The sequence below is a fragment of the Mastacembelus armatus genome, chromosome 19 (genome assembly GCF_900324485.2).
Source record: "Mastacembelus armatus chromosome 19, fMasArm1.2, whole genome shotgun sequence".
In the NCBI taxonomy this organism is placed as follows: Eukaryota; Metazoa; Chordata; class Actinopteri; order Synbranchiformes; family Mastacembelidae; genus Mastacembelus; species Mastacembelus armatus.
In genome coordinates, this window is record NC_046651.1 from 13,958,955 (window position 1) to 13,978,042 (window position 19,088).

Consider the following 19,088-nt stretch of genomic DNA (forward strand, 5'->3'; position numbering starts at 1 on the left):
CAACCAACCATCAATTAATGTACATAATCATTTCATTTAACAAAAATGATCAAATGTTTAATGTTACGAGCTACAATTTGGGCACCTTGCTTGTCTAGCCTTTTTGGCCACTTTTTGCCTTTATTAAAGTAGACTGCAGAGATGTGGACAGGAGACAGGGAGAAAGAGCGACAGAGAGGGAGAAGACCTGTGAGACAGGTTGGCAGCCAGATCCAAACTGCTAGTGTCTCAAACTGTGCTCATACATGGAGAGCCTGTAGTAACTACTTGTCTTTTGGGACACTCCAACTCTATTTTAAAATGGTTAATAGTACTTCACATGCTGATCCAAATCAAGCCACAACAACAAATCTTGGTCAATGGTTAAGCCTCAACATCCCGATCCAAATCCAGCTGCAACAACAAATCTTGGTCAATGGTTAAGCCTCAACATGTTCAGATTTTATCTAACAACATTCCTGTTCTACAATGATTTATTACATACATTTAGCACACAATTGATTCAGCAATATAAAGCTGAAGGAAAGCATTCACTGGATGTAATGTCAGCCATATTTATTTCTGACAAGTTACTAAATGTGACCTTTGTGCAAAATAATACATTATTTTGCTAGACTCCCACTTTACTGCTGAAGGGCTACAACATTTTTCTGCATGAAATCCATTACTCATACTGTACAAAACGACTCACATTTGACATACTGACATTACATGTACTTTTCTCCTGAAATGTGAGAGCTCATAAAAAAACATGCAACTGATATACTCTACATGTTGTCATTTAGCAGAGTGAATAAAAACCAAAAGGCTATTATTTGTCTGGTCAAACATGCTCAGAATGTCTTATGTCTAACACTCACATCATAACACAGCCCATCTCTCCAGATGGAGCATTCCCATCTCCTTCATGAGCCAGACACGAGCACAGCCCTCTCTTCACAGAATGACGCACAGGGCATCAAGACAACAGATGATAGATGGCCTCTGAACGAGGCTGGAAAAGAGACTGACTATTCTGAGCAATGACCAATGAACAGTGCTCTGGCCATCATAATGAAACACAGACCTATTTTCCCCTTGGCCTGTAAAGAAATTACTTGGCTAAGGAAAATTAAAAAAAATAATAATAATACAGAAAAAGTGCCTTTAAAATACAATCCTACATCTGAGCCTCAGAAATGCAAACACCCAGATGCCCATATGTTCAGTGTGTGAAGACAAAATATGTACAAATGAATCACATTCAATTATTAAGCAAGTGTTTGCATTTATGTAAAAAACATACAGTGACTTGAGAATGCCCTGGAACGATACAGATTAAACATCTACCAACATGTTACTGCCTTAGCCAAGTATTTGTTTAAAACCTCCACTCTCTCAACAGGCTCATTAGACTGTGTAGACTATTAACACAAAAAACAGTACTGGAAAATAGATAACTGAGATAGTTGTTGGAAAATTTTTTGCACATAAAGGTATATGAAATTATTAAATTTAAGTATGTCTCTTAAATACTTAAGCTAAAGCATTCTAGTGTCCACAGACGTTTGTTTAGCTATGATTTTACAAACTGAAGATTTTATCATTGCCCTTTACTGAACCAACTGAACTTCCTTTGACCCGAGTTCTGAGACACACCAGTAGTGGATTATGATGCCTTCTGCCGGGCAATGAACTGTCATGATTGGAGAGTTTGTATTTCATTAATAACCAAGTAATGCATTTATATATTCAGCATGTGTGCTCATCTATGTTTACATTACATGTATGCATTAATTCATGTTAAAAGAAAAAAAAAATGCAAAAAAGGTCATTCACTTTTGGATTTAGAGAAATTGACAAATGATCAGAAATCTTTACAGATATCCATACACCCATTTACCTTAGTGCAGTAAATCTGCAACGCTGTGAAGTCCCATTTCTTGGCCTGGGAGGCACTGTATTTTAAAATTGCATTCTGTAACAAACAAAAACTCAATAATTATACTGAAATGACAAGTTCAAATTAGTCTGAATCAAGCTTTTAAACCAGTATGACTATATATGCATTCAAACAACAACCATTTTGTCATAACCTCAAAGGTCTGAGTGTGCCTCAGTTCCCAAGGTCATGGTGCCATCTTGTGGCATAGTCTGGTAACAACAACTAAAACGCACAGTATAATGTGAATACATAGGCTTAGCAAATTAAATGAAACATGTTCCTTGCCTTCAACTCAAGTGCAGTAGTAATTTTCTTGCTTAAGGTTTCCTTGATCAAATGCCATCGACTCTTATTCTGCAGTCCTTCCGTTTCCTGTGGAAGCACATCTTTTTTTTAAGGTTTGTGTAGGGTAAAATCAGTTTAGTGTCTGTAAAAAAGATTATGCCCGTTTCTTGCTGTTATTTCATGCATAAGTTTAATAGCTTTGTCTGTGTGTGATGGTGCCTACAAACTAAACAGTAGAAACATTACCTTATCTTCTACAGGAAAAAGGTTACTACTGGAAAAAGGCATTTTGACATGGACATCATCCCAGGTATCAATAAACTTGGTAGGATATGGAACAGGAACTTCACCATTCTGAAGAAGGTCTGTCTGTCAGTGGATAAAAACAAACGGCATTAATACATGCAATGTCTGTGTGTCAAACCTTTTAAGAAACAGTTTTTACCAGTGCTGTGGTTCCTATAAGAAAAAAAGAATTCAAACCCTTATCATCACAGTGTGCTGGCCAGGAACATCCTTCAGAGGTGGAAGTGGTCTGCCACATTCAGGCATTCTTTTTAGCTCGTTGATTGGAGTACCCAGCCATTTAACATCAGGTTTGACATCAGTAGTTTCCTTGTCTGCATTTGGTTTTTCCAAAGGCTTATCTAAACTGGTAGGTCTCATGGGTAAACCTGGTGATACAGTGCCTGAAAAGAAGTCTGTTATTTTAGTATTGTGTATTATAGGGCTCCGTGAAGTTGTTGAGCATGTTTCCATTTCTTGTTTTTCTGATGTACCACCACTGGCAATTGGTGTCTGCATAATGCCACTCCCCAGAGAAGCCTTGGAAGCTGGTGACACTGGATTATCTTCCTCCAGGTCTTGTGGTGTCAAGAGTTGGTTTTCTTCATCCATGTCAGAGGCAGCTGATGCTTCAGTATTTTGGCAGTCCAAAGACACAGATGAGGTGCTTTGAAAGTCATCATCCTCTGATATAGGTGTATGGTCTTTAGTGTGGCACATTTCAGCTGTACTGAGGTTTTTTCTGGGCTTAACCAACCATTGTTCAAGAGTATTTCTGAACTTCAGCTGGCCCATTCTTTGATGGGAAGTCTTTGTCTTTACACCTCGCAAACCACCCGCTCTGGTCTTAGGCCGTATATCCATTTTTGTCTCTGTGTCCTTTTGCCTCTTTTCTTGATTTACTGTCTCATTTTTGCTGCTCCTGCTACATAAAGAGGAAGCTGAAGAATAATATAAAAGTAACAGTTTCACAAATGGAGATACTTAAATTAAGCTGAAAACCTTTCAGTGTAACATTATTCTCAACAATATGAGCTAACAAATTACCTTGGAGAGTAGATGAAGAGGACTGTGGGGCACTGGTTTCAACCCTGAGTCTTTTTGCTAAAGGTTCAAAGTTCGTCAATTCAGTCATCCTACAAAAAGGAGAAAGCAATGTGTCGTGTCCATATTATTTTCAGAAAAAGCTGCGTTTAAACATAAAACCACACTAAACGTATACTCACAATACAACATGAGCTGCCACCACTAATGTGGTGTTAGGGGATTTGGTCGAAACTTGTTTCTTGGGCAGTGTTTTCTTCAGCAGGTGAGCAAATCTTAAAATGTGACACGCAGCCATACATGAAACACTAGCTCAACATGGACATCCCTGTGCGTCAGTCAGACAATATTATCCGTGTTGCTAAATACAGACTGACTAAGCCGAGTCAACAAACCAGCGGTAGCTAATTTCTAACTGACATGAAAATGATGTTTTGTATGTTATTATTGTTTACCGCTAGTTGTTGTCCAAAGTTGGGTTAGCTAATAAGCTGACGTGCTAACTAGTTTTTAAATACACCGGGTTGTTACAACAACTTAAAAATAACATGGTTTAGTATAACCATAAACAATTGAGCGCATGTTATGCAAAGCCACAGTTTTCTACTACAAATAACTTCGAAATACTACAAACAAACATTTGTTGGACTTTGGGTAACGCGCATAACACACTTCCGACCGCGTGTGACGTAACGACCACTGAAATAACGCGAGATCTCCGAGGCTGTCCTCAGCTTTTCTTCGAGTCTAAATGGTTCATCAAAGGACATTTTGATTGTTGTAGTTAATATTGCAGAGAGTCTGATTTGGGCAACATCGAAACAAACCTCGAGTTTATTTAGATCGACCCTGTTTTTATATTAACAACGGTAAATAACGGAGAAACGACAGAAGACAAAACTCATTCATCTGACAAAGTCTTAGTAGTAGGCTATAGTAGTAATAAAATAGCCTAAGACAGAGTAGGTCTAACAACATGGAAAGTATTTGTAGTCTTGTTATTTCCATTTGGATTTTAGTTGTCTCGTTTTACACCTTCCGAGTAGCGCACCTTTGGTTAACCACGCCCATCACCACGACGCAATACGACGCACCTGACCAACAGGATGAAGTCAAGGTACAAGTGCTAAATGAATTGATAGTAGGCATACCGTAGATCTAAAACAGGAAAGACACCCTAGATACTTTGAGTAGGATAATGTATAGGAAACGCACCTTATTCTCTGTTTTCTTGCTGTGTTACATATCTGGGATTGACAACAAAGGTGAGGATTTGGGTTACATGTCCTTCGAGGGAGAAGAAAAACAGCTTCGATGTCTTCTTTTGCTGCCAGACTTTTGGAGACGGCTTTTTTGCCATCTGCCTGTCTGTGATCCACGAAACATATGGGATTTTGTATGCTTTATGTGTTGGTCGTTTTTGTCGTGCAAATATTATACATATATGACATGCATATATATGTGTGTATATATATATATATATATATTGTAATTGGATCCGAGGAATACTCGTTCGATAAAGTCTATCTGGAGTTTGTTACTGCTTGTATCCTGAGAAAAATGCCATAAGATAACCACAGAAATGACTTCTAACTTTACAATTTCCCTTTGGATTCTCTTTTCTTCTAGACGATTTCAATGGGTTTATGACAAAACTTTCCAAGTACTCCATAGTAAATCCTCAGCCGATACACAGATGGCCAAGAAGCATCAACAGACTGTCACCTTCAAAGGAAGTAGGTACAGCCCTGATTAAATGATCATCATAACTGGTATTTTTATATGACCAAAGAAAGAATGCTTTATTGTTTTACCCATTTCAGAATAATGGAGAGGAAACAATTTCATATTTACTCAAGATAAACAACAAAGAGCACGCCATTCATTTAAAAAAGAACAGGTATGACCAGTTAAGTCATACTAATTTGAAGTCAGTGTTTATGATTCAGATCAAATATTTTACGTATGTTCCCTCTTCTTGACAGAGACTTTTTACACCCAAAATTTGTTGAGGATTTACTCAACAAAACTAGTGATCACACGTCATCTTATCCAGAACAATGGGTGAGTCAACATTCCCTTGTTCTTGTTCAGAAAACTGGTTTTAAAATAACCAACCACTGAATCTGTCTTCATTGTCTTTTCCTAGGTTCATTGCTATTACCACGGAGAGGTGGAGGGGTGGGACAATTCGATGGTAGCACTTAGCACATGTTCTGGCCTCAGGTTCGAACTATTCTGTTTTTCTAGTTCCTTCGTTGAGTGATTCAAAGACCAGAGCTGGGCTCTGCTTTACCATTAACATTTACTGATTTTATGAACAGTACGTCGCTCTACTTAAACACACACAGCTTTTCATCATTGTCACACCAAAGAACAAACTCTTAAACTTAAACCAAACTGTTTTCCATTTGCCATTACTGTAATCTGGTATATCAGAACTGGGAACTCTTTATTCAGATGTAATCTTGATTAACGCAGACAAGGGCGGTCATTGTAGTTGGACATTTTCTGTGACTTCCCTTTTACTTACAAAGCATGCCATGCCAGGTAGTGTCATGGTGTGGGACTGCAGTGCCCTACCTGGACTTTGGCATTTGTCTAGTCCTGTCTGTGATGCATTGCTTCTCTGCAGGGGTGTGATCATTCTTGGAAACGAGACATATGGACTTGAGCCTGTGCCACAGTCTACCACAAATGAGCATCTTCTGTACCTAATGAAAGACATTCAGTCTGAGCCTGCCACCTGTGGGGTCATCAGTGAGGCTGCATCAATGCAAAGCCATGAACCCTTTGAACCTGGCCAATCACTGACTTCACTTCTGAGGGTTACAATCCTAACTATATTGACTTGCATATTTACCATGTGAATAGATTTTAAAAAGGGATAGTGGCAGATGTTTCAAGTGTTTTCTGTTTGTTCCGACAGAGGAAGCGGAATTTACCTTATACCAGTTATGTGGAGTTGGTGCTGGTTGTGGATAATCTCAAGGTGAGGATGTATTTCCATCTGTTTATTCACTAAATGCGTGTTAATAAAAGCTGGAATAGGTTTTCTTTTTTAAGACTAGATGTATGTATATGCATTTTGTCCTACTCTTTCATTAATTAGGAATGTGCTTCTCCTACCAGTGCCAAAAATGTTAAGCTGTGCACCACAACTGTTAAATTAAGAAGACTCTTGTGTTTGTTGTGTTGACAGTATAATAAGATGGATAAAAATGAGAAAGTGATACGAGCAGAGATGGTGGAATTGACTAATCTGCTGGATGGGGTGAGATTTTAAAGTGTTTTAAATAAACTACTTAACTCGAAGTAGATCTTGTGTTGTGCTAGTGCTCTGCTCTGCTTTAAAAACTCTGCTTTTACTTTGTGTTATAGTATTACAAACAGCTGAATATCCGCGTTGTGCTAGTGGGCCTGAAGATTTTTAGTAGTGGTAATCCCTTTGACGTGAATGGCTCAGCAGGTGAGGTGTTAAAGAGGTTTGTTGACTGGAGGAAGACTGATCTATTACCAGACATCAGGCATGACATCGGGCAACTCATTGTGTAAGTAACGCTTATTTTTTGGATTTTTAGGATATATGATGTCCTGTGATTTGAATAGCATAAGATAATTTGATTAGATTATTTTATACAAGCCACATAGTCTTAATTCTTCTCAAATGTAGAGTTTTTCTGATGACTTTTTCTTTGGTCCACTTGTTTCCCAGTGGTCAAAAGGGGGCATACCCAGGTGGTGTGTTAGGTATGGCCTTTGTGGGCTCTGTCTGCTCTGCAGCAACCTCTGGAGGAATCAACGTGGTCAGTACAACCCCCTTTTAACTTCTAACACCAACTGATAGCATGGTGCTTTGGCAGCATGAGCTTTTGTATAGAAACTGATACTGCCTGCATTATTTATGGAAAGTTGTGTAAGTGCAGCTTATTCTCACTGGCCTGTAAGAAGAAGAATCAAACAGGTTAAACTGGAACATGGAATTACTAAGCAACAGGACAAGAACCTTCCAATGGTTTGAATTCTTTAGATTCCTTTGCCTGGTGGTGACTTTATAAGTAGAGTCGTCTGTCTGTCTGTCTGTCTGTCTGTCTGTCTGTCTGTCTGTCTGTCTGTCTGTCTGTCTGTCTGTCTGTCTGTCTGTCTGTCTGTCTGTCTGTCTGTCTGTCTGTCTGTCTGTCTGTCTGTCTGTCTGTCTGTCTGTTATCCTTCTTTTGTGGTGCTGTTTTAATACCATTTAAAGTCACACCAGAAGAAAGAATTTTTAGATACTTTGAAGGCATCATACTATATGTTGGTTGAACATTTATAATTTCAAAAGTTAATCGTTTGTGTGATTAACTAAAAATAATTACACCTGAATATTAACTTAGCACTTGCTGCCCTTTCTTTTTCTCAAATGAAACCTTTTTTTTATATAGCTTTGTTTATGAGAAGTAGAGATGCCAACACTTTGAGCCACATCTATATAGTCAAATCTCTTATTAGTTTTTTGATAATATTATGTATATAGAAATATACATGTATAGAAATTTGGCACAGAATGTACAAATTTTGTTTTCACAGTTCACTGACAACAACCTGGCTTTTTTCTCCACTGTGGTGGCCCATGAGATTGGCCATAACATGGGCATGAATCACGATCGTACAGGCTGTGGCTGTAATGGAAACTGCATCATGGGAAGCGCTGCAACGTAAACAAAAACCTCCATAAAATTCTTATAAAATGCTTAACATTACATTTAAAACCAGTAAAATAAGTCCCATGCTATGTACATACCATAAATTGTATATTCTGTGGCTTTTACAATGGCCATAACATATGATTTTGTCAAAGATTGCTTAGTAATTTGAAACCTGTCCAAAAGGACATTTCAAATAATGGTTTATCCTGTTATTCTATAGTGGTGCCGCCACTTTCAGTAGCTGCAGTAGAGAAGACTTTGAGTCACTGATCCTCCGTGGAAGAGGCCTGTGCCTGAGAAATATGCCCCCTCCATCAAATGTGATTGGCACTGCAGAATGTGGCAATGGTCGAGTGGACCAAGGAGAGCAGTGTGACTGTGGCAAACCAGAGGTAGAGTACTTCCTTCCAGTTAAACTCATATTCAACTCACATGTTGTTATGTAGCGTAATATTTTTTAGTAAAGTATCATCTTTAGTAACTATTGTTTTAAGTTGTGTCATGTTTTCGTTCAGGCACTGTAGATTTGACATCCTGTAAATATGAATATATACCAGATACTGTACTTACATAGACAGAAAATATCTAGGTGTTGAGTTGTAGAAAATGTCTTTATAATTAACTTTCAGTTTAGACATGCAGGATATTAAGAAGTGAATGATGTTAAGAGTCCCATATTATTGTAAATCAATAAAAAGTTTATGTAGCACACATTCAGACTAGAGTGCACATATTATGTTATGAAAGTATTATAGAATAAACATATTCTAACCTTGTAAAATTGTCTGTCGGTGATGTTGAAAGCATAGTTTTTCTGTTTTCATTTCTTACAGGAATGCACAAATAAATGCTGTGATGCTGTCAACTGCACATTTACATTTGGGTCCACCTGTGCTCATGGTTTATGCTGTGACAACTGTAAGGTAAGCATTGCATTGGACTCTAGCCTGGGGTTTGTAGCTTATGATTGCACTGAATTGAGGCATTAATTGTATTTGTAAAACCCTGTTTAAACTTGCAATTCAAATGTAGGTTAGTTTCTATTGTTGCATGTGATGGGTTTTTGTTTTAGATCCAAGTTTCTGGAACACCATGCAGACCATCTCTCGACCCCTGTGATCTTCCTGAATACTGTACTGGCAGCAATGGGTCCTGTCCCAGTGACTTCTATTTTATGGATGGCCTTCCTTGTCTAAACAGTAGTGCATACTGCTATGAGGGCCGATGCCAGACATACGATTTCCAATGTAAACGTCTCTTTGCACAAGGTATTTTCAATAATGACTTATGCAAAAATTTTTGCTGCTAATTTCTGGGCCAGTCAAACATATAACTGTTAATCCAATATGTCAGTCCAAAGTTTACCAGGAGCCAATGATCACCTGGTAAGAGATTCATTCATTACACTTGTCATCCTTATGATTTCATTCTTGGGCAGATGCAGCAACAAAGGCAGACGATATTTGTTTTTCAAGTGCAAATATTGATGGAACCCTGTTTGGAAACTGTGGGCTCGACAGCAAAGGACAGCCCATCAAATGTACTCCAGCGTAAGTACTCTGGCTTTTAAACAGTGAATCATTTCAACCAAAAAAAGATATCTTTAATAGGTGAGTAATTCTGGGAAAAGCTGTCATGTTAGAGTTAGGATGTAATACACAAGATTGAAATTTTTAAGACATGCTGGATTCCCCATCAACACAGAATCTACTTTCTTTCTGAGGCTAAATTTAAAGTTGGGCCAAAATCACTTAATTCATCCTATCTTTTTTTATATAGCAATAAGTTGATTACAAGCAGTATGAAATGAGTTTTCTTTTACACTATAGAAACGCCATGTGTGGAAAAGTGCAGTGTACTAATGTGGATGTCAACAATCCCCCTCCTGGTGCCCATGCCAGTATTCAGATTATTGAAGGGAAATCTTGTGTTAACGCAGACTTCAGGCTTGGCTCAGATGTGCTAGATCCTGCCTATGTTAAACCTGGCAGCCCTTGTGGTGAAGGAAAGGTAAGCATGCTTTAAAGACTGGAGGCTTATGTGATTTGACTTCCAGGACATTGCTGTTATTGTGAAAGTGGTTAGGATGACAACCATTTTAACTGCAAATAACTGCAGTCAAGTTACATATTATATTATATTCTCTTCCAGACCTGCCTGAACTTTGCATGTGTAAATGCCTCTGCTCTACGGCCAAACTTCACCTGTGATGCCCAAGCCACCTGCAATGGCAGAGGAGTAAGGTCCCATTTTCTTGACTTTGCTGTTATAATGTTGCTGTTATGTTTTATAATGGTTCTGTCATAATGTTTTTATTCAGAAATGCAATAATAATGGGCACTGCCACTGTGACAACGGTTGGGCCCCACCTAACTGTGACAAAGCAGGGCGAGGTGGCAGCGTGGACAGTGGCCCTGCTGAGATAGGTGGGTTTAAATTGGTTGTGTGAATGACAGTTCAAAACAAATAAAGCACACGGGATGTACAGTAAGAGGATAATTTTAATAATAGTGAAAATTTATCATGTCAGTTTTTTTCTGTATCCCTAGCTCTATGTCTGCTGAATCAGAAATTGTCTGTTTATTGTGGGCTGGGATGCCTCACAGCCAATGCCATGACGAACTGGAAAAAACCAAATGACTTAGCTGTTACGCTACTATTAGTTATATATACATATGAATTGTTTGCACACTGTCCCCACTATTGTATGCATGCATCTTATGTTGTCAAGCTAAATAGCTAAGAATAATTCTAATAGCTCTAATATTTACCTAAACACAAAAATGACACTATATATGATAAATAGATTATAAGGGCAACCAATTAATAACGTATAGCATAAATAACATGTCAACAGTTACTGTTAAAAAGTAACTCCTGAACCTCTTAGTTCTGCAGTGCAATGAGATGAGCCTCCCATAGAGCTGCTACTCTGTCCTGTCAGGATGTGGAGGGGTGTTTATTATTGTCCATTATACCAAGCAGCTTCCTCCACATCTGCTGCGCCACCACAGTTCTGAGAGGGTCCAGCCCCCTGCCTAGCACAGAACTGGACTTTTTCACCAGTATCTCCAGGTGCCTACAGTTCGTGTCCATAATGCCACTCCTCCAGCAGATAACACCACACACCAGTGTACTTGCCCTGACAGTGTGGTTGAACATGCACAGCAGGTCAGTCTAGACATTAAAGGAACCAAATCATCTCAGGAAGAAGATGTGGCTCTGCCCCTTCCTGTACACTGCATACACATTGGCAGACCACTCCAATTTTTGTCCAGTACCACCACCAGGTACTTGAAGGTCTGCACAGTCTCTATCTCCTGCCCATCAATGCAGACTGACCAGCATGGTGCTTTTGACCTCCTGAAATCCACCACCAGCTCCTTAGTCTTGGTGTGTTCAGGATAGGACAGTTCTTTTTGCTTCAGTCAGTGAAGGCCTCTACTAGGTCCCTGTACTCCCCCTCCTGCCCACTGTGCACACATGCCAGAACAGCTGTATACAGAATACAGTATGTGGCGGGACTCTGAGTTATACCTAAAGTCTGATGTGTAGAGCATGGACAGAAAAGGAGTTACAATTACTGTAATGGTTCTTACACACATGTAACCTTTTCTTCCCAGACTACTCCCTGAGGAATGGCCTGTTGATCTTCTTCCTGTTGGTGGTTCCTGTTCTGGTCCTTATCATTCTGGTGCTGCTCTATGTCTTCAGGAGACAGTCCTTTGACCCCTGTCTGAAAAGAAGACGCAGGTAAACATCACAAAACTCACATTAAAATATACAAGTAGATATTTTGAAGCTGTCCTGTCCAGCGTGTACCCCTGCCTTCCACCCGAGAGAGCTGGGATAGGCTCCAGCAGATCCCCGTGACCCTGGTTCAGGACAAAGCGCGTATAGAAGATGGATGGATATTTTGAAGCTGCAGTTGCAATGTTTTTAGTATAATAAAATGATTATTGCTAAGCGTTTTTGGCTTTTACAGGTCACACGATGCTCAGAATGGAAACGCAAACAGAAACAGGAATGTTCAATCAAGTGCCACAACCCAGCCTCCAGTTCCAGCAAGACCTCCCACTGAAACGGTAAAAAGTTTTATTCCATTCATCATCCATGCAGAAAAGGTAGAGCAATGTTTTTTGTTTTTTTTTTTTTGTGCATATATTATGATTGTCTGATTACCTTTTGTTATTTATTTTAATTCTAGCCTGTAAATCTACCAGCTACCCCTGGGTATGAAACTTTTTCTTTAATCATTCTGAATAAAGCTCACACACACATTTCAGTGCTTTACGCACTTTTTTAGAATTGATCAAACTGAATTTATACCTAACTTGTCAGTTTCAGGTACGGAGAAGTGGATTACTGGAATGCAGAAACAAACCCTCCCCCTGCGCCAACCCCAGCATCTATACAGGGGCCTGGAGTACCCAAACCAATCCCACCCAGGCAGCCAGCAAATTAATTCTATTTTTGTACAAAATATCCTCAGTTATATTTTGAATGTATAAAGTTTACAACAGGTAAACACTGTATGAAGAAACAATTTTAAGATTGATAATAATAAGCTCACTATAATGTGTTCATTGAACGGTCTTAAACATGCAAAGTGTTGTAGAATGTTAGAACATGCAAACAGCCTGCACCTTTATAAGTTGTGGGCAACTGTATCAACTATATGGTGGATAAGACTGGAAGATGTAAATATTTACTGGAATATCTGTTTTTCTAGATGCACTCAATTGAATAATGTTCTTAGTATTTTAAAGCTTTTCTGCATGTTTTTTCAAGAACTATAATTGTAATAAAAATGTGTCTGGCCATTTGTTTGAATTTTTTTATTAAGTACAAAATTATACTCAAAGTAGGTTTGATGGTCGTATATAGGGGATGAGGGGTGTGTTCCCTGTGTGAATTTCTCATAATCCATTAATGACTAACCACTATTCATATTTTTGGACATAGATTATCTGCATCTTGTAGGGACAGACATTGGACAAACAAATTATAATTGAAAGACAAAAACCCCAGTTCTGAGAAATCAATTAATGTGACCCCAAACACAGCTATTATGAGGTCTGTGCAGCTGTGATCCTTTATTTGAAAGATTGGCAGAGAAGTAAAAGCTACATTTCTTTACCTATTTTTACCTGATCATCGGAAACAGTGTAAATTAGGTTGTGTAAAAGATTTTTCCTGGCACATTTTAACATGAACCATTTGTCTCTCTCCCCCCTCTCTCTCTCGCTCTCTCTTACATATTTGCATAATGTTCTCCTATAATCTGCAAACATAGCTCAAAAGCCCCAGCCTAAGGCTTGTACTATGTCTACTAGGCCTGATCAAGTCTACTTTTATCACCATCCCTCTTATTGCATTGCTTCACGTTGGTGGCTTTTATTTTGAAAGAGCGCGCCTGGAAGTGACGTGTTTGTCCTGTGTTTTGACGGAAGTCAGCTGTTCCTCCATGCCAATAACCATGCCAGGCTAAAACCAATACAATGTAAAAAAAAAACAAACTGATTTTTTTTTTTACTGCGGCTCTCTGGTGGCGCATGGCTTCAGAGGAGACCGCAGGTGTCGCTCGGGTTCCGGCCTGTCTGTGTGTCCTCTGCGGACTACCTGCTGTCGGGAAGTCCTCTCTGGCCCGCACCGTTCTCAGCACCGCTGCACACCACGGATGGAAAGCCACTGTGGTTCGGTACGATGACCTGATTCCCCAGCAGGCTTTTCAGACTAGAGTGGTGGAGGACGGTGTCAAACTGCAAAAGATGGTAAAGTTGAATAAATTCCTTTGGAATTTAAATTGGTCATACCGAATCTAGTAAGATGTACCCTAAATATTTAGGGACAATTCAATTTAATTCAATCCCTTTTAGCACACTGAGTGGAAGCAACACAGACTGGCTGTGCTGCAGTGCATTGAGCAGTTCTTGAAGAAGCCTGAAGTGTTGATAGAGATGCCGAGCAGCAGTCAGATCCACAGTGCTTCATGGGAGCAGTGTATCCAGGCTCTGCTACAGCCTGAAGGTTTGGACCCCTCTCAGGCTGACCGGGCACCACTTCTCTTTTTACTGGATGACAACTTCTATTATCCGAGCATGAGATATGAAGTGTACCAACTAGCAAGAAAATGTAAGTAGTTTTCTGTGCACAGCACAGACCATAAAGTTGTAAATGACACTGTTTTGCATGTTTTATGGAGTAATGGAGTAAAAAAGCATAAATTTAAGTTCAAGTCTCTGCAAGCATGTCTTAAGTAGTGCCCGTAATGGGCTAAGACATTTAAAACCACTGTCATGTCATTTAAATGGTTTCCCTTGGATTGAAAGTATTTGTCAATTGTGGTTGCAGATTCTTTGGGGTTCTGCCAGGTGTACCTACAGTGTGATTTGAAGTCTTGCATCAGCAGGAACCAGAGTAGGTCCGAACCCATTCCCACTGAGGTGATACTGGAGATGGTGAAGCGTCTGGAGTCTCCTAATCCACAGAAGAACTCATGGGAAGGAAAAAGCATTTCACTTAACACAACAGAGAGCTTGTCCAAATATGACATGTAAGACAGCAGAATAAGGAGTTATTAACACTTAACAGTATTGATAAAGCTCAAGTGCATGAATCAGGTATTAATCTCTTGGCTGTTGTCACTTGTGTTCCTTGCCCTCAGCCAGAGGGTGATGGAATTGATCTCCTCTGCAATGAACAACCCACTGAGCCCAATTGAGGACAACACTGAACAAAAGGCATGTCAACAAATCTCTCTTCAAATCTGTTAATTCTGGATTTTAAATATGCAAGTGGAGATTTAAACTGCGTTATTTCATACTGTGCAGAAGGCTGACCGCCTGAAATGTGCCACTAGTGTGGTTCATCAGGCTGACCAGACCTGTCGGCGCCTGATCTCTGAAGCCATGAAGACTGCCCGAGGTCAGCTATGAGCTGCTACACATTTGCCATTGTACTGACTTTTTTTTTTTGTATCCTGCATATTGATTGTTTTTCATTTTAATTTCAGAAAATCAAGTGCCCCCTGATCACATGAGGTCTTTAGCTGCTCAACTAAATGATTTCAAAGCAACATTTCTTCGCAACCTGAGAAAACATTTTCTTCAAGAGGTGTCCTTCACTCAGGAAGAGGACATTGATGTGGAACATGTGGTGAAAACAGCAGTGGATGTTTTTGACCATGAAAAGAAGGAAATCTTGTTAAGAATCATAGGTGACCATAAATGACTTTAATAAACTAAGTCACAAGACAATTAGTTTAATCTGTATTTAATTAAATGTAGATACAGTTTAATTGATTGACTGGTCACTTGCACGTCCGGTTGTGGATCATAGTGGTGCTATGTGAAACAAACTTGAAAAATTGTGGGTTGTGGGGGTCATTTTTAGAAATAAAAACATAAAAATAAATTTTAAGCCCAATTTCTACCCAAAACTCACAATTTAAAATGAAGCTACTCTGTAGTTGTCATGTATGTGGTTTCTGCAATTATAATGCACAATGTTGATCAGATAACATTTATCTTGTGTGTCAGGATGCACATAATTAAGATTTAAAGAAGCTCAGTCTCAAAATGCCTTAATAAAATCATCACATACAGACAAGTGAACCAGTTGAATAAGTCTTTACTTTAGATCACGATTTACACAAAATCAAAAACTACTACTTCAAATTAAAAGTATTTTACTTCACAATGCATCTTAGTCACAGCATTACCTGAATGTTTGAGCCTCAACAGTAAAAGCTACTACACAAATAAGTGGCTACAGTGAAATTAGAGTTTGTACCACAAAAAACACTCAATTTATATATTTGTACAAATAAATTTCAAATGTCTAAAGACATAGCAAAACAATATTCTAATCTGCCTAAATGATGCACAAAAACAATGATTGATTTGGTTGGATGCTTTCTACAATCTATGTAGTGAGGTATAAATAAACATCAGAACAGCAAACAAGTTCATAATGAGTTTGGCTGGCTTAAATTTTGAACAGAAAATCAGGCTGTCACTCTCTTAACATCCCACTTAAGTTTCTCACAGTGAAAATATGTCCAGCTATGTTAACAGATGGTAAACTTTGGTGTATAATTAGCATTAGCAAGTGATACACAGAAGGTAGTCATAATTTCTAATCAAGCTTGCAGTGTAATTTTTAAATACTGTTAGATTGATATTTTATTCAAAACGTGTCATGTGTGCAATACAGGCTGCAGTGACCTGGTGACTCAGTGCAAAGTCATGATGCATGGTGAATGCCAAAAAGCTCAGTAATATTACTAACACAAGCAGCTGCATTAACATAGGAGAATTGGGGTCAGACGGCCTTACCCAACACTGACTGCAAGATGCTGCAAATTACATTTTATTGCAATGTGTGTATCTGGTTTTCTCCATTCAAAACAAATTAAAAAAGCTCAGTTGAGAAAATGTAGAATTTCAGTAAGGCATCAATATAGTGGAGATACTGAATGAAAAGTTGAAAAAAAAACATAGCAAACTGTACATAAACTTGTAAAATGTAAATCAGCCTCACCATGTTTAAATGCTGTACAAGTTACATATTGAAAACACAATGATCTATCATTCCACAGGCATCTCTGTTGCAAAGAATCATTTTTTATGTTGACCACGGGCAAAATGGCATGCAAAGTCATATTTGTCTATGCACATGTGTCCACAGATGTTGCACTGGAATGGATTTTCATAGCCATGACAGCCCATGTGAATGGTGTAGAGGATATTGTCTGAGAAATGAACATCACAGTGCTGGCATTTATGTAAAGACTCTTGTTCTGATGTGGTCAAGGCGGGGATGGGTGTGCTTGGACAGCTGCTGGCAACACTCGCAGTAAGAGCACTCACATTGTTGAGGCCAGCAATAGGACTGGCACTCCCATGGACTGAGGTGGGAGATTCTTTTTTAGGCGGTGATGTCTGCACTCCATTTGAGCACATTGCAACCTGTTCAGTAGAGACCTGTTGTATGAAGATGGGCTTCTCATCTTTTAAGGACTCCCTATCTGGTGATGCAGGGGTCTGACACTCAGGGTGAAGGTTGGCCAACTGGCCAGCAAGTGTAGACAGCTGGTCCAGTGGGTTATTAAAAGTCAAACCATTAGCTCCCCTGTTGCGACTGTCACTCTCATCCACCTTGGAAAAGTTCTTATACTCACTGCTGTTCATATGATGGTGGTTTTTGTGAGACAAGTCATTCAGATAATCTGACTTTTGCATCACCATGGATTGAGGATTGAAGTTGATGAGAAGCCGCCTGCTAAAGCCCAGTGAGCCAGTCCTCTTCTGCAGGGCACTCAACATTCTCTTGTTGGAGAAAGGAGAGCGAGTGACCCTTGAAGGCAGAAGCTTGTGGCGGCGGCGACGGTGGTGTGACAGGTTGCTGCGGTCACTACAGCGGAAGGCACACAGGTCACACTTGTATGGCTTCTCTCCTGTATGTGAGCGCATGTGGGCTTCCAAGTGGCGCTCATATGCAGAAGCAAATGGGCACAATTGACAGCGGTGAGGTTTTTCTCCTGGATGACATCAAGAGAGGAAATATTTGCATTTAGTTTATATTATCAGGAATACTTTATTGTGAAAAAAATAAGTGTAGGGTTTAGCGACAAACAATAGCAGGAATATGGTCTTCCAACATATCCTCATTTTCTAACTAATGTAAGTAACTGTAGATAATGGCACAACTATCAATTACAAGAGAGAGAAGCATCAGATCCTCGCATTTAAGAAGCTGTGACCAGAAAATATTTACCATTTATACTTAAAAGATCAACAAATCAATGTTGATCAGGTTAACTGATCATTGCATATCATAACATGCATATCATGTGATAAAACCTGATCCACACATATACTCAGTTCAGGGATATTTATATGGGAACATTTCCAGTGGAAAAAGGGTGAACTTCACACCTGTGAGCTTCCTTAAAAGCCGCAGTGTGTCTGGATTTACTGCAGTGTTTCAAATCCTAGAAGGATGCAAGTATGGTGCTGCCTTGGTGAATGCAAACAGAGAAAACACTAACCAGTGTGAATGCGGATGTGTTCTATTAAGCGAGCCATGCCCTTATTAGCATAGCTGCAGTAGCTGCATTTGTACTTCCCATCGCAGGTCCTCTCCAGGCCATCCATCTGCATATCTGAGCCATCCTCCATTGACAGGCTCACCTCCACAGACGGAGCGTCCAGGCCATTCTGCTCACACCTGGGGGCAACTAAACACAAACACACCACGACCTTAACGTTCAGCTCTACGTCTAGCAGTTAAATAACAGTTGACTGTGCTATAACTCACCGGCTTGAAACGGCTCCGATGACTCTTTTCCACCACAAACAGAGCCTGAAATCATGTTGACATGCTGGGTTTGTTGTGTCAGGTATTCTTGAAATTCCTTCACAAAATCCACAGGCTCGGTTTTTATCTCCTCCATTTCCTCCTTCTGTGTTAAACCTGACGAGATCCAGAGCACATTAGTCAATAGCCAGATGTGTAACGACTCTGCTTTCACATTTAACAGCCGATAACCCACAGTAGCTAACGTACTACCTATAGAACATGAAAATAGTTAGCTCATATGCTAACGTCACCCAGCTAGCTCGCCACTACAATTATTTCTACAATTAAACACTGATTATTTGACGTCGTGACCGTAGTTCATATCTGTCGGCACCTGAGCACAATTATCACTGAACAGAGAGAAGTATGTAAATTGAAACCTGAAACATTATCTACCACGGTCGTTACTAGATGAAAGAAGCCTTCCCTTTCACCGGACACAGCCGTGTTCTTTAAGCACCCAAACGCAACTGTTGCCTTCACAGACCGCCAGAAAAAAA

At 39.4% G+C, this 19,088-nt stretch overlaps 4 protein-coding genes across 11 annotated transcripts in view; 2 read left to right on the plus strand and 2 right to left on the minus strand.

Annotated features, from left to right (window-relative positions):
* Window positions 1–4,226, minus strand: part of LOC113135582 (poly(ADP-ribose) glycohydrolase) — a 48,547-nt gene extending 44,321 nt beyond the window's left edge. For 4 of the 5 annotated variants that reach the window (XM_026315721.2, XM_026315720.1, XM_033325757.1 and 1 more), the window contains exons 1-6: window positions 3,721–4,226; window positions 3,542–3,630; window positions 2,693–3,435; window positions 2,456–2,578; window positions 2,210–2,296; window positions 1,883–1,957 (exon numbers count right to left, since the gene is read on the minus strand). In XM_026315721.2, coding sequence (XP_026171506.1) covers window positions 1,883–1,957; window positions 2,210–2,296; window positions 2,456–2,578; window positions 2,693–3,435; window positions 3,542–3,630; window positions 3,721–3,836 — 1,233 coding nt within the window. In that variant the 5' untranslated portion in view covers window positions 3,837–4,226. The remainder of the gene's footprint in view (window positions 1–1,882; window positions 1,958–2,209; window positions 2,297–2,455; window positions 2,579–2,692; window positions 3,436–3,541; window positions 3,631–3,720) is intronic. The other variant, XM_026315723.1, reaches the window with a different exon arrangement.
* adam9b (ADAM metallopeptidase domain 9b) lies at window positions 3,640–13,038 on the plus strand. Of its 3 annotated transcripts, none has more exons than XM_026315726.2 (22): window positions 3,640–3,803; window positions 5,168–5,274; window positions 5,362–5,438; window positions 5,524–5,602; window positions 5,688–5,764; window positions 6,174–6,366; window positions 6,468–6,530; window positions 6,741–6,812; window positions 6,920–7,089; window positions 7,254–7,344; window positions 8,105–8,232; window positions 8,444–8,615; window positions 9,057–9,146; window positions 9,296–9,491; window positions 9,662–9,773; window positions 10,053–10,233; window positions 10,375–10,461; window positions 10,544–10,649; window positions 11,847–11,976; window positions 12,209–12,308; window positions 12,431–12,456; window positions 12,565–13,038. In XM_026315726.2, the coding sequence occupies exons 2-22, from the start codon at window positions 5,185–5,187 to the stop codon at window positions 12,686–12,688; spliced, it is 2,364 nt and encodes a 787-aa protein (XP_026171511.1). In that variant the 5' UTR covers window positions 3,640–3,803; window positions 5,168–5,184; the 3' UTR covers window positions 12,689–13,038. The 3 variants fall into 3 exon arrangements, with proteins under 3 accessions (XP_026171511.1, XP_026171510.1, XP_026171509.1); XM_026315725.1 differs by lacking the exon at window positions 3,640–3,803 and adding an exon at window positions 4,356–4,655; XM_026315724.1 differs by lacking the exon at window positions 3,640–3,803 and adding an exon at window positions 4,666–4,803.
* A 633-nt stretch (window positions 13,039–13,671) lies between these two features.
* Window positions 13,672–15,725, plus strand: pstk (phosphoseryl-tRNA kinase). The gene is made up of 6 exons (XM_026316187.1): window positions 13,672–13,997; window positions 14,103–14,358; window positions 14,578–14,779; window positions 14,891–14,966; window positions 15,057–15,150; window positions 15,239–15,725. Exons 1-6 carry the CDS (start codon window positions 13,779–13,781, stop codon window positions 15,454–15,456), a joined length of 1,065 nt encoding a protein of 354 aa, XP_026171972.1. The 5' UTR covers window positions 13,672–13,778; the 3' UTR covers window positions 15,457–15,725.
* A 112-nt stretch (window positions 15,726–15,837) lies between these two features.
* Window positions 15,838–19,050, minus strand: LOC113135865 (zinc finger protein Pegasus). 2 transcript variants are annotated; one of them, XM_026316184.1, is made up of 4 exons: window positions 18,985–19,050; window positions 18,547–18,702; window positions 18,278–18,466; window positions 15,838–17,767 (listed from the first exon to the last, which is right to left on the minus strand). In XM_026316184.1, the coding sequence occupies exons 2-4, from the start codon at window positions 18,680–18,682 to the stop codon at window positions 16,845–16,847; spliced, it is 1,248 nt and encodes a 415-aa protein (XP_026171969.1). In that variant the 5' UTR covers window positions 18,683–18,702; window positions 18,985–19,050; the 3' UTR covers window positions 15,838–16,844. The 2 variants fall into 2 exon arrangements, with proteins under 2 accessions (XP_026171969.1, XP_026171970.1); XM_026316185.1 differs by having other exon boundaries at window positions 18,969–19,039.
* Window positions 19,051–19,088: the final 38 nt, after the last annotated feature.

Coding starts and splice junctions, on each gene's coding strand:
- adam9b (XM_026315724.1), top strand. CDS start 4,737: ATGTATAGGAAACGCACCTTATTCTCTGTTTTCTTGCTGTGTTACATA. Junction 5,275..5,361: donor GACTGTCACCTTCAAAGGAA/GTAGGTACAGCC, acceptor TACCCATTTCAG/AATAATGGAGAGGAAACAAT. Junction 5,603..5,687: donor CATCTTATCCAGAACAATGG/GTGAGTCAACAT, acceptor GTCTTTTCCTAG/GTTCATTGCTATTACCACGG.
- LOC113135865 (XM_026316184.1), bottom strand. CDS start 18,682: ATGGAGGAGATAAAAACCGAGCCTGTGGATTTTGTGAAGGAATTTCAA. Junction 18,467..18,546: donor ATCGGAGCCGTTTCAAGCCG/GTGAGTTATAGC, acceptor GTTTGTGTTTAG/TTGCCCCCAGGTGTGAGCAG. Junction 17,768..18,277: donor ACACATCCGCATTCACACTG/GTTAGTGTTTTC, acceptor GATGTCATCCAG/GAGAAAAACCTCACCGCTGT.
- pstk (XM_026316187.1), top strand. CDS start 13,779: ATGGCTTCAGAGGAGACCGCAGGTGTCGCTCGGGTTCCGGCCTGTCTG. Junction 13,998..14,102: donor GTGTCAAACTGCAAAAGATG/GTAAAGTTGAAT, acceptor AATCCCTTTTAG/CACACTGAGTGGAAGCAACA. Junction 14,359..14,577: donor GTACCAACTAGCAAGAAAAT/GTAAGTAGTTTT, acceptor TTGTGGTTGCAG/ATTCTTTGGGGTTCTGCCAG.